We start from the raw sequence: 17,696 nt of genomic DNA, 5'->3' as shown, positions 1-17,696 counted from the left end.
AGACCATCCCCAACAGAACACAGACCATCCTCATCAGAACACAGACCAACCCCAACAGAACACAAACCATCCTCAACAGAACACAGACCATCCCCAACAGAACACAGACCATCCTCATCAGAACACAGACCAACCCCAACAGAACACAGACCATCCTCATCAGAACACAGACCAACCCCAACAGAACACAGACCATCCCCAACAGAACACAGACCATCCCCAACAGAACACAGACCATCCCCAACAGAACACAGACCATCCCCATCAGAACACAGACCATCCTCAACAGAACACAGACCATCCTCAACAGAACACAGACCATCCGCAACAGAACACAGACCATCCTCATCAGAACACAAACCATCCTCATCAGAACACAAACCATCCTCATCAGAACACAGACCATCCTCATCAGAACACAAACCATCCTCAACAGAACACAGACCAACCCCATCAGAACACAGACCATCCTCAACAGAACACAGACCAACCCCAACAGAACACAGACCAACCCCATCAGAACACAGACCATCCCCAACAGAACACAGACCAACCCCAACAGAACACAGACCAACCCCATCAGAACACAGACCATCCTCAACAGAACACAGACCATCCCCAACAGAACACAGACTAACCCCATCAGAACACAGACCAACCCCAACAGAACACAGACCAACCAGAACAGAACACAGACCAACCCCATCAGAACACAGACAAACACCATCAGAACACAGACCAACCCCAACAGAACACAGACCATCCTCAACAGAACACAGACCATCCTCAACAGAACACAGACCAACCCCAACAGAACACAGACCATCCCCAACAGAACACAGACCATCCTCATCAGAACACAGACCATCCCCAAGAGGACACAGACCATCCTCATCAGAACACAGACCATCCCCAAGAGGACACAGACCATCCTCATCAGAACACAGACCATCCCCAACAGAACACAGACCATCCCCAACAGAACACAGACCATCCTCATCAGAACACAGACCATCCCCAAGAGGACACAGACCATCCTCATCAGAACACAGACCATCCCCAACAGAACACAGACCATCAGTGAAGAATACACGGGAGGAACTCAATTGCATTTCCTTGGTTCCTCGCATCCTCTCTCCTTGCCTCATTTTAAAAACCAATTGGATGAGTTTTTATTTATTTATTTAACTAGGCAAGTCAGTTAAGATCAAATTCTTATTTTACAATGACGGCCTACCCCAGCCAAACCCTCCCCTAACCAACAGAGCCAGCTGCATCCCACTGCTGGCTTGCCTCTGAAGCTAAGCAGGGTTGGTCCTGGTCATTCACTAGATGGGAGACCAGATGCTGCTGGAAGTGGTGTTGGAGGGCCATTAGGGGGAACTCATTCCTCTGGTCTAAAAGAATATCTCAATTCCTTAGGGCAGTGATTGACTTGAAAGACGAGACATCTTTCAACCATATTTTGCTGGTATTTCTCTTCCTCAAACACCGAGACGATATCATCATCATAACCCTGAACCAGCTCCCTGGATTCTGTTGAATGGTTTTCCTTTGAGCTCATCCATTGGGTAAACACCTGGTTTAACCAGTACCTTTCCACAGGGTGTGTCTATTAATATTCATCATTGCTCATGTGTAAAAACGTACATATGAACGTAGTGCAGGTATAAAAGCAATGATCACTGACACAACTTCCTCTTTCAGGTCTCAGATCAACCAACGCAGTAACACAGGTAGGTTACTAAACATTAGGTCTCTATTATACAAATCCAATGAGAAGGGAAGGGTTCAGGTCAGTCTGGTTAGTGTTTATATATATATATTACAATGAGAAGGGAGGGGTTCAGGTCAGTCTGGTTAGTGTTTATATATATATATTACAATGAGAAGGGAAGGGTTCAGGTCAGTCTTGTTAGTGTTTATATATATATATATTACAATGAGAAGGGAAGGGTTCAGGTCAGTCTGGTTAGTGTTTATATATATATATTACAATGAGAAGGGAAGGGTTCAGGTCAGTCTGGTTAGTGTTTATATATATATATTACAATGAGATGGGAAGGGTTCAGGTCAGTCTTGTTAGTGTTTATATATATATATATTACAATGAGAAGGGAAGGGTTCAGGTCAGTCTGGTTAGTGTTTATATATATATATTACAATGAGAAGGGAAGGGTTCAGGTCAGTCTGGTTAGTGTTTATATATATATATTACAATGAGAAGGGGAGGGTTCAGGTCAGTCTGGTTAGTGTTTATATATATATATATTACAATGAGATGGGAAGGGTTCAGGTCAGTCTGGTTAGTGTTTATATATATATATTACAATGAGAAGGGAAGGGTTCAGGTCAGTCTGGTTAGTGTTTATATATATATATTACAATGAGAAGGGAAGGGTTCAGGTCAGTCTGGTTAGTGTTTATATATATATATATATATATTACAATGAGAAGGGAAGGGTTCAGGTCAGTCTGGTTAGTGTTTATATATATATATTACAATGAGAAGGGAAGGGTTCAGGTCAGTCTGGTTAGTGTTTATATATATATATATATATATATTACAATGAGAAGGGAAGGGTTCAGGTCAGTCTGGTTAGTGTTTATATATATATATATATTACAATGAGAAGGGAAGGGTTCAGGTCAGTCTGGTTAGTATTTATATATATATATTACAATGAGAAGGGAAGGGTTCAGGTCAGTCTGGTTAGTGTTTATATATATATATATATTACAATGAGAAGGGAAGGGTTCAGGTCAGTCTGGTTAGTATTTATATATATATATTACAATGAGAAGGGAAGGGTTCAGGTCAGTCTGGTTAGTGTTTATATATATATATTACAATGAGAAGGGAAGGGTTCAGGTCAGTCTGGTTAGTGTTTATATATATATATTACAATGAGAAGGGAGGGGTTCAGGTCAGTCTGGTTAGTGTTTATATATATATATTACAATGAGAAGGGAAGGGTTCAGGTCAGTCTGGTTAGTGTTTATATATATATATATATATTACAATGAGAAGGGAAGGGTTCAGGTCAGTCTGGTTAGTGTTTATATATATATATTACAATGAGAAGGGAAGGGTTCAGGTCAGTCTGGTTAGTGTTTATATATATATATTACAATGAGAAGGGAAGGGTTCAGGTCAGTCTGGTTAGTGTTTATATATATATATTACAATGAGAAGGGAGGGGTTCAGGTCAGTCTGGTTAGTGTTTATATATATATATATATATTACAATGAGAAGGGAAGGGTTCAGGTCAGTCTGGTTAGTGTTTATATATATATATATTACAATGAGAAGGGAGGGGTTCAGGTCAGTCTGGTTAGTGTTTATATATATATATATTACAATGAGAAGGGAGGGGTTCAGGTCAGTCTGGTTAGTGTTTATATATATATATTACAATGAGAAGGGAAGGGTTCAGGTCAGTCTGGTTAGTGTTTATATATATATATATATTACAATGAGAAGGGAAGGGTTCAGGTCAGTCTGGTTAGTGTTTATATATATATATTACAATGAGAAGGGAAGGGTTCAGGTCAGTCTGGTTAGTGTTTATATATATATATTACAATGAGAAGGGAAGGGTTCAGGTCAGTCTGGTTAGTGTTTATATATATATATTACAATGAGAAGGGAAGGGTTCAGGTCAGTCTGGTTAGTGTTTATATATATATATTACAATGAGAAGGGAAGGGTTCAGGTCAGTCTGGTTAGTGTTTATATATATATATTACAATGAGAAGGGAAGGGTTCAGGTCAGTCTGGTTAGTGTTTATATATATATATATATTACAATGAGAAGGGAAGGGTTCAGGTCAGTCTGGTTAGTGTTTATATATATATATATATTACAATGAGAAGGGAAGGGTTCAGGTCAGTCTGGTTAGTGTTTATATATATATATATATTACAATGAGAAGGGAAGGGTTCAGGTCAGTCTTGTTAGTGTTTATATATATATATATATTACAATGAGAAGGGAAGGGTTCAGGTCAGTCTGGTTAGTGTTTATATATATATATATATTACAATGAGAAGGGAAGGGTTCAGGTCAGTCTTGTTAGTGTTTATATATATATATATATTACAATGAGAAGGGAAGGGTTCAGGTCAGTCTGGTTAGTGTTTATATATATATATTACAATGAGAAGGGAAGGGTTCAGGTCAGTCTGGTTAGTGTTTATATATATATATTACAATGAGAAGGGAAGGGTTCAGGTCAGTCTGGTTAGTGTTTATATATATATATATATTACAATGAGAAGGGAAGGGTTCAGGTCAGTCTGGTTAGTGTTTATATATATATATTACAATGAGAAGGGAAGGGTTCAGGTCAGTCTGGTTAGTGTTTATATATATATATTACAATGAGAAGGGAAGGGTTCAGGTCAGTCTTGTTAGTGTTTATATATATATATTACAATGAGATGGGAAGGGTTCAGGTCAGTCTGGTTAGTGTTTATATATATATATATATATATTACAATGAGAAGGGAAGGGTTCAGGTCAGTCTGGTTAGTGTTTATATATATATATTACAATGAGAAGGGAAGGGTTCAGGTCAGTCTGGTTAGTGTTTATATATATATATATATTACAATGAGAAGGGAAGGGTTCAGGTCAGTCTGGTTAGTGTTTATATATATATATATATATATTACAATGAGAAGGGAAGGGTTCAGGTCAGTCTGGTTAGTGTTTATATATATATATATATATATTACAATGAGAAGGGAAGGGTTCAGGTCAGTCTGGTTAGTGTTTATATATATATATTACAATGAGAAGGGAAGGGTTCAGGTCAGTCTGGTTAGTGTTTATATATATATATTACAATGAGATGGGAAGGGTTCAGGTCAGTCTGGTTAGTGTTTATATATATATATTACAATGAGAAGGGAAGGGTTCAGGTCAGTCTGGTTAGTGTTTATATATATATATATATATTACAATGAGAAGGGAAGGGTTCAGGTCAGTCTGGTTAGTGTTTATATATATATATATATATATATATATATTACAATGAGAAGGGAAGGGTTCAGGTCAGTCTGGTTAGTGTTTATATATATATATATATATATATATATATTACAATGAGAAGGGAAGGGTTCAGGTCAGTCTGGTTAGTGTTTATATATATATATATTACAATGAGAAGGGAAGGGTTCAGGTCAGTCTGGTTAGTGTTTATATATATATATATATATTACAATGAGAAGGGAAGGGTTCAGGTCAGTCTGGTTAGTGTTTATATATATATATTACAATGAGAAGGGAAGGGTTCAGGTCAGTCTTGTTAGTGTTTATATATATATATATATATATATATATATATATATATATATATATATATATATATATATATATATATATATATATATATATATATATTACAATGAGAAGGGAAGGGTTCAGGTCAGTCTGGTTAGTGTTTATATATATATATTACAATGAGAAGGGAAGGGTTCAGGTCAGTCTTGTTAGTGTTTATATATATATATATATATATATATATATATATATATATTACAATGAGAAGGGAAGGGTTCAGGTCAGTCTGGTTAGTGTTTATATATATATATATATATATATATATATATATATATATATTACAATGAGAAGGGAAGGGTTCAGGTCAGTCTGGTTAGTGTTTATATATATATATATTACAATGAGAAGGGAAGGGTTCAGGTCAGTCTGGTTAGTGTTTATATATATATATTACAATGAGAAGGGAAGGGTTCAGGTCAGTCTTGTTAGTGTTTATATATAGATATATATATATATATATATATATATATATATATATATATATATATATATATATATATATATATATATATATTACAATGAGAAGGGAAGGGTTCAGGTCAGTCTGGTTAGTGTTTATATATATATATTACAATGAGAAGGGAAGGGTTCAGGTCAGTCTTGTTAGTGTTTATATATATATATTACAATGAGAAGGGAAGGGTTCAGGTCAGTCTGGTTAGTGTTTATATATATATATATATTACAATGAGAAGGGAAGGGTTCAGGTCAGTCTGGTTAGTGTTTATATATATATATTACAATGAGAAGGGAAGGGTTCAGGTCAGTCTGGTTAGTGTTTATATATATATATATATATATATATATATATATTACAATGAGAAGGGAAGGGTTCAGGTCAGTCTGGTTAGTGTTTATATATATATATTACAATGAGAAGGGAAGGGTTCAGGTCAGTCTTGTTAGTGTTTATATATATATATATATATATATATATATATATATATATATATATATATATATATATTACAATGAGAAGGGAAGGGTTCAGGTCAGTCTGGTTAGTGTTTATATATATATATATATATATATATATATATATATATATATATTACAATGAGAAGGGAAGGGTTCAGGTCAGTCTTGTTAGTGTTTATATATATATATATTACAATGAGAAGGGAAGGGTTCAGGTCAGTCTGGTTAGTGTTTATATATATATATATTACAATGAGAAGGGAAGGGTTCAGGTCAGTCTGGTTAGTGTTTATATATATATATTACAATGAGAAGGGAAGGGTTCAGGTCAGTCTGGTTAGTGTTTATATATATATATTACAATGAGAAGGGAAGGGTTCAGGTCAGTCTGGTTAGTGTTTATATATATATATTACAATGAGAAGGGAAGGGTTCAGGTCAGTCTGGTTAGTGTTTATATATATATATATATATATTACAATGAGAACGGAAGGGTTCAGGTCAGTCTTGTTAGTGTTTATATATATATATATATTACAATGAGAAGGGAAGGGAAGGGTTCAGGTCAGTCTGGTTAGTGTTTATATATATATATATTACAATGAGAAGGGAAGGGAAGGGTTCAGGTCAGTCTTGTTAGTGTTTATATATATATATATATATATATATATATATATATATATATATATATATTACAATGAGAAGGGAAGGGTTCAGGTCAGTCTTGTTAGTGTTTATATATATATATATATATATATATATATATATATTACAATGAGAAGGGAAGGGTTCAGGTCAGTCTGGTTAGTGTTTATATATATATATTACAATGAGAAGGGAAGGGTTCAGGTCAGTCTGGTTAGTGTTTATATATATATATATATATATATATATATATATATATATATATATTACAATGAGAAGGGAAGGGTTCAGGTCAGTCTGGTTAGTGTTTATATATATATATTACAATGAGAAGGGAAGGGTTCAGGTCAGTCTGGTTAGTGTTTATATATATATATATTACAATGAGAAGGGAAGGGTTCAGGTCAGTCTTGTTAGTGTTTATATATATATATATATATATATATATATATATATATATATATATATATATATATATATTACAATGAGAAGGGAAGGGTTCAGGTCAGTCTGGTTAGTGTTTATATATATATATATATTACAATGAGAAGGGAAGGGTTCAGGTCAGTCTGGTTAGTGTTTATATATATATATTACAATGAGAAGGGAAGGGTTCAGGTCAGTCTGGTTAGTGTTTATATATATATATATATATATATATTACAATGAGAAGGGAAGGGTTCAGGTCAGTCTGGTTAGTGTTTATATATATATATATTACAATGAGATGGGAAGGGTTCAGGTCAGTCTGGTTAGTGTTTATATATATATATATATATATTACAATGAGAAGGGAAGGGTTCAGGTCAGTCTGGTTAGTGTTTATATATATATATATATATATTACAATGAGAAGGGAAGGGTTCAGGTCAGTCTGGTTAGTGTTTATATATATATATATATATATATATATATATATATATATATATATATATATATATTACAATGAGAAGGGAAGGGTTCAGGTCAGTCTGGTTAGTGTTTATATATATATATTACAATGAGATGGGAAGGGTTCAGGTCAGTCTGGTTAGTGTTTATATATATATATTACAATGAGAAGGGAAGGGTTCAGGTCAGTCTGGTTAGTGTTTATATATATATATTACAATGAGAAGGGAAGGGTTCAGGTCAGTCTGGTTAGTGTTTATATATATATATATATATATTACAATGAGAAGGGAAGGGTTCAGGTCAGTCTGGTTAGTGTTTATATATATATATATATTACAATGAGAAGGGAAGGGTTCAGGTCAGTCTGGTTAGTGTTTATATATATATATATATATTACAATGAGAAGGGAAGGGTTCAGGTCAGTCTGGTTAGTGTTTATATATATATATATTACAATGAGAAGGGAAGGGTTCAGGTCAGTCTGGTTAGTGTTTATATATATATATTACAATGAGAAGGGAAGGGTTCAGGTCAGTCTGGTTAGTGTTTATATATATATATATATTACAATGAGAAGGGAAGGGTTCAGGTCAGTCTGGTTAGTGTTTATATATATATATATATATATATATTACAATGAGAAGGGAAGGGTTCAGGTCAGTCTGGTTAGTGTTTATATATATATATTACAATGAGAAGGGAAGGGTTCAGGTCAGTCTGGTTAGTGTTTATATATATATATATATATTACAATGAGAAGGGAAGGGTTCAGGTCAGTCTGGTTAGTGTTTATATATATATATATATATATATATTACAATGAGAACGGAAGGGTTCAGGTCAGTCTGGTTAGTGTTTATATATATATATTACAATGAGAAGGGAAGGGTTCAGGTCAGTCTGGTTAGTGTTTATATATATATATATATATATATATTACAATGAGAACGGAAGGGTTCAGGTCAGTCTGGTTAGTGTTTATATATATATATATATATATTACAATGAGAAGGGAGGGGTTCAGGTCAGTCTGGTTAGTGTTTATATATATATATATTACAATGAGAAGGGAAGGGTTCAGGTCAGTCTGGTTAGTGTTTATATATATATATATTACAATGAGAAGGGAAGGGTTCAGGTCAGTCTGGTTAGTGTTTATATATATATATATATTACAATGAGAAGGGAAGGGTTCAGGTCAGTCTGGTTAGTGTTTATATATATATATATATATTACAATGAGAAGGGAAGGGTTCAGGTCAGTCTGGTTAGTGTTTATATATATATATTACAATGAGAAGGGAAGGGTTCAGGTCAGTCTGGTTAGTGTTTATATATATATATTACAATGAGAAGGGAAGGGTTCAGGTCAGTCTGGTTAGTGTTTATATATATATATTACAATGAGAAGGGAAGGGTTCAGGTCAGTCTTGTTAGTGTTTATATTTATATATATATATTACAATGAGAAGGGAAGGGTTCAGGTCAGTCTTGTTAGTGTTTATATTTATATATATATATTACAATGAGAAGGGAAGGGTTCAGGTCAGTCTGGTTAGTGTTTATATATATATATATATATTACAATGAGAAGGGAAGGGTTCAGGTCAGTCTGGTTAGTGTTTATATATATATATATATATTACAATGAGAAGGGAAGGGTTCAGGTCAGTCTGGTTAGTGTTTATATATATATTGTAGGCTGTATTTATAAATATGAACGTAGTGCAGCTATAAAAGCAATGATCACTGACACAACTTCCTCTTTCAACACAGGTCTCAGATCAACCAACGCAGTAACACAGGTAGGTTACTAAACATTTACATAATACTTTGAATAGGACATTATCAAACAGATAACATCTACATCTACACAGTAGGATTGTTATCGTCTGCCAGTCACTTCTAATTGGAGAATAAATAAACATGGATGCCATAGCTGTAGGATACTACACAATCACAACTTACTTTGCAACTAGTTGGAGTCATTCAACTTAACTCATTGAGTGCCATTGGTGCTGGCAATATGCTTGTTGTGAACCACCTGTTTTACAAGCCAAATACTGGTTTATCTTGTTCTTTATTTAACTAGGCAAGTCAATTAAGAACAAATTATTTATAATGACGGCCTAGTGGGTTAACTGCCTTGTTCAGGGGCAGAACGACAGATTTGTACCTTGTCAGCTCGGGGATTTGAACTTGCAGCCTTTCGGTTACTAGTCCTACGCTCTAACCACTAGGCTACCTGCCTCTAACCAATAGGCTACCCTGCCTGCCTCTAACCACTAGGCTACCTGCCTCTAACCACTAGGCTACCTTCCTCTAACCACTAGGCTACCTGCCTCTAACCACTAGGCTACCTGCCTCTAACCACTAGGCTACCTGCCTCTAACCACTAGGCTACGCTGCCTCTAACCACTACGCTACCTGCCTCTAACCACTAGGCTACCTGCCTCTAACCACTAGGCTACCTGCCTCTAACCACTAGGCTACGCTGCCTCTAACCACTAGGCTACCCTGCCTCTAACCACTAGGCTACGCTGCCTCTAACCACTAGGCTACCCTGCCTCTAACCACTAGGCTACCTGCCTCTAACCACTAGGCTACGCTGCCTCTAACCACTAGGCTACCCTGCCTCTAACCACTAGGCTACCTGCCTCTAACCACTAGGCTACCCTGCCTCTAACCACTAGGCTACCCTGCCTCTAACCACTAGGCTACCTGCCTCTAACCACTAGGCTACCTGCCTCTAACCACTAGGCTACCTGCCTCTAACCACTAGGCTACGCTGCCTCTAACCACTAGGCTACCCTGCCTCTAACCACTAGGCTACCCTGCCTCTAACCACTAGGCTACCTGCCTCTAACCACTAGGCTACCTGCCTCTAACCACTAGGCTACCTGCCGCCCCATCAAGCCCATCACTCTACCTGTTATTGTCAAACATAAAAGATTAAATCACATTTTTTGAATAATGTTTTCACAGGTCCAATGGCAGCCATGGAGAAATCTGAGCCTCTTGACAGCATTGTAAGTTAATGTCTTTCTCTCTTAATCGTTATCTTATGTAAGCTGCTCTGCAATCCAGTTTTCTTTATTGTAAACTGACAAAGGGCTTCATTGTGGCACATGTATTTATGTAAAATAGGTCGTCATTGTAAAATAAGAATTTGTTCTTAACTGACTTGCCGAGTTAAATAAAGATAAAATAAATAAATAAAAAAACATAATATTTACTAAGTTGTTGTTCAGGATGACTAAAACAAACTACAATTATTAGAGAATGTCAGTTAAGTCGGTTAAGAACAAATTCTTATTTTCAATCACGGCCTAGGAACAGTGGGTTAACTGGTCTAGGAACAGTGGGTTAACTGCCTTGTTCAGAGGAACAGTGGGTTAAACCGCCTTGTTCAGGGGAACAGTGGGTTAACTGCCTTGTTCAGGGGAACAGTGGGTTAACTGCCTTGTTCAGGGGAACAGTGGGTTAACTTCCTGTTCAGGGGCAGAACGACAGATGTTTACCTTGTCAGCTCGGGGATTCAATCCAGCAACTTTCGGTTACTAGTCCAATGCTCTAACCACTAAACTACCTGCCTCTAACCACTAGGCTACCCTGCCTCTAACCACTAGGCTACCCTGCCTCTAACCACTAGGCTACCCTGCCTCTAACCACTAGGCTACCTGCTCTAACCACTAGGCTACCTGCCTCTAACCACTAGGCTACCTGCCTCTAACCACTAGGCTACCTGCCTCTAACCACTAGGCTACCTGCCTCTAACCACTAGGCTACCCTGCCTCTAACCACTAGGCTACCTGCCTCTAACCACTAGGCTACCCTGCCTCTAACCACTAGGCTACCTGCTCTAACCACTAGGCTACCTGCTCTAACCACTAGGCTACCTGCCTCTATCCACTAGGCTACCTGCTCTAACCACTAGGCTACCTGCCTCTAACCACTAGGCTACCTGCCTCTAACCACTAGGCTACCTGCCTCTAACCACTAGGCTACCTGATTCTAACCACTAGGCCACCTGCCTCTAACCACTAGGCCACCTGCCTCTAACCACTAGGCTACCCTGCCTCTAACCACTAGGCTACCTGCCTCTAACCACTAGGCCACTCTGCCTCTAACCACTAGGCTACCCTGCCTCTAACCACTAGGCTACCTGCCACCCCAAACGTGACCAAATGTATGTGGACACTTGCTCGTCCAACATCTCATTCCAAAATCATGGGACATTAATATGGAGTTGGTCCCCCCCTTGCTGCCATAACAGCCTCCACTCTTCTGGGAAGGCTTTCCACTAGATGTTGGAACATTGCTGCTATAACAGCCTCCACTCTTCTGGGAAGGCTTTCCACTAGATGTTGGAACATTGCTGCGGGGGCTTCCATTCAGCCACAAGAGCATTAGTGAGGTCGGGTACTGATGTTGGGCGATTAGGCCTGGCTCGCAGACAGCGTTCCAATTCATCCCAAAGGTGTTTGATGGGGTTGAGGTCAGGGCTCTGTGCAGGCCAGTCAAGTTCTTTCACACTGATCTCGACAAACCATTTCTGTACGGACCTTGCTTTGTGCACGGGGGCATTGTCATGCAGAAACAGGAAAGGGCCTTCCCCAAAATATTGCCACAAAGTTGGAAGCACAAAATGTAATTGTATGTCTAGAATGTAATTGCTGTGCTGTAGCGTTAAGATTTCCCTTCACTGGAACTAAGGGGCCTAGCCCGAACCATGAAAAGCAGCCCCAGCTGTGTTTCTCCTCCGCCAAACTTTACAGTTGGCACTATGCATTCGGGCAGGTAGCGTTCTCCTGGCATCCGCACACTTAGGCTTGTGTGCAGCTGCTCTGCCATGGAAACCCATTTCATGAAGCTCCCGAGAAACAGTTATTGAGCTGAGTTTGTTTACAGAGGCAGTTTTGGAACTCTGTAGTGAGTGTTGCAACCCAACGACTTTTACGTGCTTCAGAACTCGCCGGTTCCGTTCTGTGAGATTGTGTGGCCTACCACTTCACAGCTGAGCCGTTGTTGCTCCTAGACGTTTCCACTTTACGCAATAACAGCCCTAACAGTTGAGCAGGGCAAATTTTGCCGAACTGACTTGTTGGAAAGGTGGCATCCTATGACGGTGCCACGTTGAAAGTCACTGAGCTTTTCTACTATCAATGCTTGTCTGTGGAGATTAAATGGCTGTGTGCGCAATTCTATACACCTGTCAGTAACGGGTGTGGCTGAAATAGCCGAATCCACAAATTTGAAGGAGTATCCGTATATGTATCTGTATATATAGTGTTGAAGGGGTGTCCACATACTGCTGTATATATAGTGGATGAAGGAGTGTCCACATACTGCTGTATATATAGTGGATGAAGGGGTGTCCTCATACTGCTGTATATATAGTGGATGAAGGAGTGTCCTCATACTGCTGTATATATAGTGGATGAAGGGGTGTCCTCATACTGCTGTATATATAGTGGATGAAGGAGTGTCCTCATACTGCTGTATATATAGTGGATGAAGGAGTGTCCTCATACTGCTGTATATATAGTGTTGAAGGGGTGTCCACATACTGCTGTATATATAGTGGATGAAGGAGTGTCCACATACTGCTGTATATATAGTGGATGAAGGAGTGTCCTCATACTGCTGTATATATAGTGTTGAAGGGGTGTCCACATACTGCTGTATATATAGTGGATGAAGGGGTGTCCTCATACTGCTGTATATATAGTGTTGAAGGGGTGTCCTCATACTGCTGTATATATAGTGGATGAAGGAGTGTCCTCATACTGCTGTATATATAGTGGATGAAGGGGTGTCCTCATACTGCTGTATATATAGTGGATGAAGGGGTGTCCTCATACTGCTGTATATATAGTGGATGAAGAGGTGTCCTCATACTGCTGTATATATAGTGTATGAAGGGGTGTCCTCATACTGCTGTATATATAGTGTATGAAGGGGTGTCCTCATACTGCTGTATATATAGTGGATGAAGGGGTGTCCTCATACTGCTGTATATATAGTGGATGAAGGGGTGTCCTGTATATATAGTGGATGAAGGGGTGTCCTCATACTGCTGTATATATAGTGTTGAAGGGGTGTCCACATACTGCTGTATATATAGTGGATGAAGGGGTGTCCACATACTGCTGTATATATAGTGGATGAAGGGGTGTCCTCATACTGCTGTATATATAGTGGATGAAGGGGTGTCCTCATACTGCTGTATATATAGTGTATGAAGGGGTGTCCTCATACTGCTGTATATATAGTGTATGAAGGGGTGTCCTCATACTGCTGTATATATAGTGTATGAAGGAGTGTCCTGTATATATAGTGGATGAAGGGGTGTCCTGTATATATAGTGGATGAAGGGGTGTCCTCATACTGCTGTATATATAGTGTATGAAGGGGTGTCCACATACTGCTGTATATATAGTGGATGAAGGGGTGTCCACATACTGCTGTATATATAGTGGATGAAGGGGTGTCCACATACTGCTGTATATATAGTGGATGAAGGGGTGTCCACATACTGCTGTATATATAGTGTATGAAGGGGTGTCCTCATACTGCTGTATATATAGTGGATGAAGGGGTGTCCTGTATATATAGTGTATGAAGGGGTGTCCACATACTGCTGTATATATAGTGTATGAAGGGGTGTCCTCATACTGCTGTATATATAGTGGATGAAGGGGTGTCCTGTATATATAGTGGATGAAGGGGTGTCCTCATACTGCTGTATATATAGTGGATGAAGGGTTGTGCTGTATATATAGTGTATGAAGGGGTGTCCATACTGCTGTATATATAGTGATGAAGGGGTGTCCACATACTGCTGTATATATAGTGGATGAAGGGGTGTCCTGTATATATAGTGATGAAGGGGTGTCCACATACTGCTGTATATATAGTGGATGAAGGGGTGTCCTCATACTGCTGTATATATAGTGGATGAAGGGGTGTCCTCATACTGCTGTATATATAGTGGATGAAGGGGTGTCCTCATACTGCTGTATATATAGTGGATGAAGGGGTGTCCTCATACTGCTGTATATATAGTGGATGAAGGGGTGTCCTCATACTGCTGTATATATAGTGGATGAAGAGGTGTCCACATACTGCTGTATATATAGTGGATGAAGGGGTGTCCACATACTGCTGTATATATAGTGGATGAAGGGGTGTCCACATACTGCTGTATATATAGTGGATGAAGGGGTGTCCACATACTGCTGTATATATAGTGTATGAAGGGGTGTCCTCATACTGCTGTATATATAGTGTATGAAGGGGTGTCCCCATACTGCTGTATATATAGTGGATGAAGGGGTGTCCTGTATATATAGTGGATGAAGGGGTGTCCACATACTGCTGTATATATAGTGGATGAAGGGGTGTCCACATACTGCTGTATATATAGTGTATGAAGGGGTGTCCACATACTGCTGTATATATAGTGTATGAAGGGGTGTCCACATACTGCTGTATATATAGTGGATGAAGGGGTGTCCACATACTGCTGTATATATAGTGGATGAAGGGGTGTCCACATACTGCTGTATATATAGTGTATGAAGGGGTGTCCTCATACTGCTGTATATATAGTGGATGAAGGGGTGTCCTCATACTGCTGTATATATAGTGGATGAAGGGGTGTCCTCATACTGCTGTATATATAGTGTTGAAGGGGTGTCCACATACTGCTGTATATATAGTGGATGAAGGGGTGTCCTCATACTGCTGTATATATAGTGTTGAAGGGGTGTCCATACTGCTGTATATATAGTGGATGAAGGGGTGTCCACATACTGCTGTATATATAGTGGATGAAGGGGTGTCCTCATACTGCTGTATATATAGTGTTGAAGGGGTGTCCTGTATATATAGTGTTGAAGGGGTGTCCACATACTGCTGTATATATATAGTGGATGAAGGGGTGTCCTCATACTGCTGTATATATAGTGGATGAAGGGGTGTCCTCATACTGCTGTATATATAGTGGATGAAGGGGTGTCCTGTATATATAGTGGATGAAGGGGTGTCCTCATACTGCTGTATATATAGTGGATGAAGGGGTGTCCTGTATATATAGTGTTGAAGGGGTGTCCACATACTGCTGTATATATAGTGGATGAAGGGGTGTCCACATACTGCTGTATATATAGTGGATGAAGGGGTGTCCTCATACTGCTGTATATATAGTGTTGAAGGGGTGTCCACATACTGCTGTATATATAGTGGATGAAGGGGTGTCCACATACTGCTGTATATATAGTGGATGAAGGGGTGTCCTCATACTGCTGTATATATAGTGGATGAAGGGGTGTCCACATACTGCTGTATATATAGTGGATGAAGGGGTGTCCTCATACTGCTGTATATATAGTGTTGAAGGGGTGTCCACATACTGCTGTATATATAGTGGATGAAGGGGTGTCCACATACTGCTGTATATATAGTGGATGAAGGGGTGTCCTCATACTGCTGTATATATAGTGTTGAAGGGGTGTCCACATACTGCTGTATATATAGTGTATGAAGGGGTGTCCACATACTGCTGTATATATAGTGGATGAAGGGGTGTCCTTTATATATAGTGGATGAAGGGGTGTCCACATACTGCTGTATATATAGTGGATGAAGGAGTGTCCTGTATATATAGTGGATGAAGGGGTGTCCACATACTGCTGTATATATAGTGGATGAAGGAGTGTCCTGTATATATAGTGGATGAAGGGGTGTCCTCATACTGCTGTATATATAGTGGATGAAGGGGTGTCCACATACTGCTGTATATATAGTGGATGAAGGGGTGTCCACATACTGCTGTATATATAGTGGATGAAGGAGTGTCCTCATACTGCTGTATATATAGTGTATGAAGGGGTGTCCTGTATATATAGTGGATGAAGGGGTGTCCTCATACTGCTGTATATATAGTGGATGAAGGGGTGTCCACATACTGCTGTATATATAGTGTATGAAGGGGTGTCCTCATACTGCTGTATATATAGTGTATGAAGGGGTGTCCACATACTGCTGTATATATAGTGGATGAAGGGGTGTCCACATACTGCTGTATATATAGTGTATGAAGGGGTGTCCTCATACTGCTGTATATATAGTGTATGAAGGGGTGTCCTTATACTGCTGTATATATAGTGGATGAAGGGGTGTCCTGTATATATAGTGGATGAAGGGGTGTCCTCATACTGCTGTATATATAGTGTATGAAGGGGTGTCCTCATACTGCTGTATATATAGTGGATGAAGGGGTGTCCACATACTGCTGTATATATAGTGTTGAAGGGGTGTCCTCATACTGCTGTATATATAGTGGATGAAGGGGTGTCCACATACTGCTGTATATATAGTGTTGAAGGGGTGTCCTCATACTGCTGTATATATAGTGGATGAAGGGGTGTCCACATACTGCTGTATATATAGTGTTGAAGGGGTGTCCTCATACTGCTGTATATATAGTGGATGAAGGGGTGTCCACATACTGCTGTATATATAGTGGATGAAGGGGTGTCCACATACTGCTGTATATATAGTGTATGAAGGGGTGTCCTCATACTGCTGTATATATAGTGGATGAAGGGGTGTCCACATACTGCTGTATATATAGTGTTGAAGGGGTGTCCTCATACTGCTGTATATATAGTGGATGAAGGGGTGTCCACATACTGCTGTATATATAGTGTTGAAGGGGTGTCCTCATACTGCTGTATATATAGTGGATGAAGGGGTGTCCTCATACTGCTGTATATATAGTGTTGAAGGGGTGTCCTCATACTGCTGTATATATAGTGGATGAAGGGGTGTCCACATACTGCTGTATATATAGTGTATGAAGGGGTGTCCTCATACTGCTGTA

General features: G+C 38.8%; 1 protein-coding gene across 1 annotated transcript in view; it reads left to right on the top strand.

The window, feature by feature from the left end:
• The first annotated feature begins 1,663 nt into the window (after positions 1 to 1,663).
• Positions 1,664 to 17,696, top strand: part of LOC118938856 (protein FAM111B-like) — a 31,100-nt gene continuing 15,067 nt past the window's right edge. Inside the window, exons 1-3 of the mRNA XM_036945363.1 lie at positions 1,664 to 1,736; positions 9,584 to 9,612; positions 10,793 to 10,836. Of these exons, the coding sequence (XP_036801258.1) occupies positions 10,798 to 10,836 (39 nt within the window). The 5' untranslated portion in view covers positions 1,664 to 1,736; positions 9,584 to 9,612; positions 10,793 to 10,797. The remainder of the gene's footprint in view (positions 1,737 to 9,583; positions 9,613 to 10,792; positions 10,837 to 17,696) is intronic.

This window comes from Oncorhynchus mykiss, chromosome 15, assembly GCF_013265735.2.
Source record: "Oncorhynchus mykiss isolate Arlee chromosome 15, USDA_OmykA_1.1, whole genome shotgun sequence".
Lineage (NCBI taxonomy): Eukaryota > Metazoa > Chordata > Actinopteri > Salmoniformes > Salmonidae > Oncorhynchus > Oncorhynchus mykiss.
This window is presented reverse-complemented; position numbering and strand designations above follow the sequence as displayed.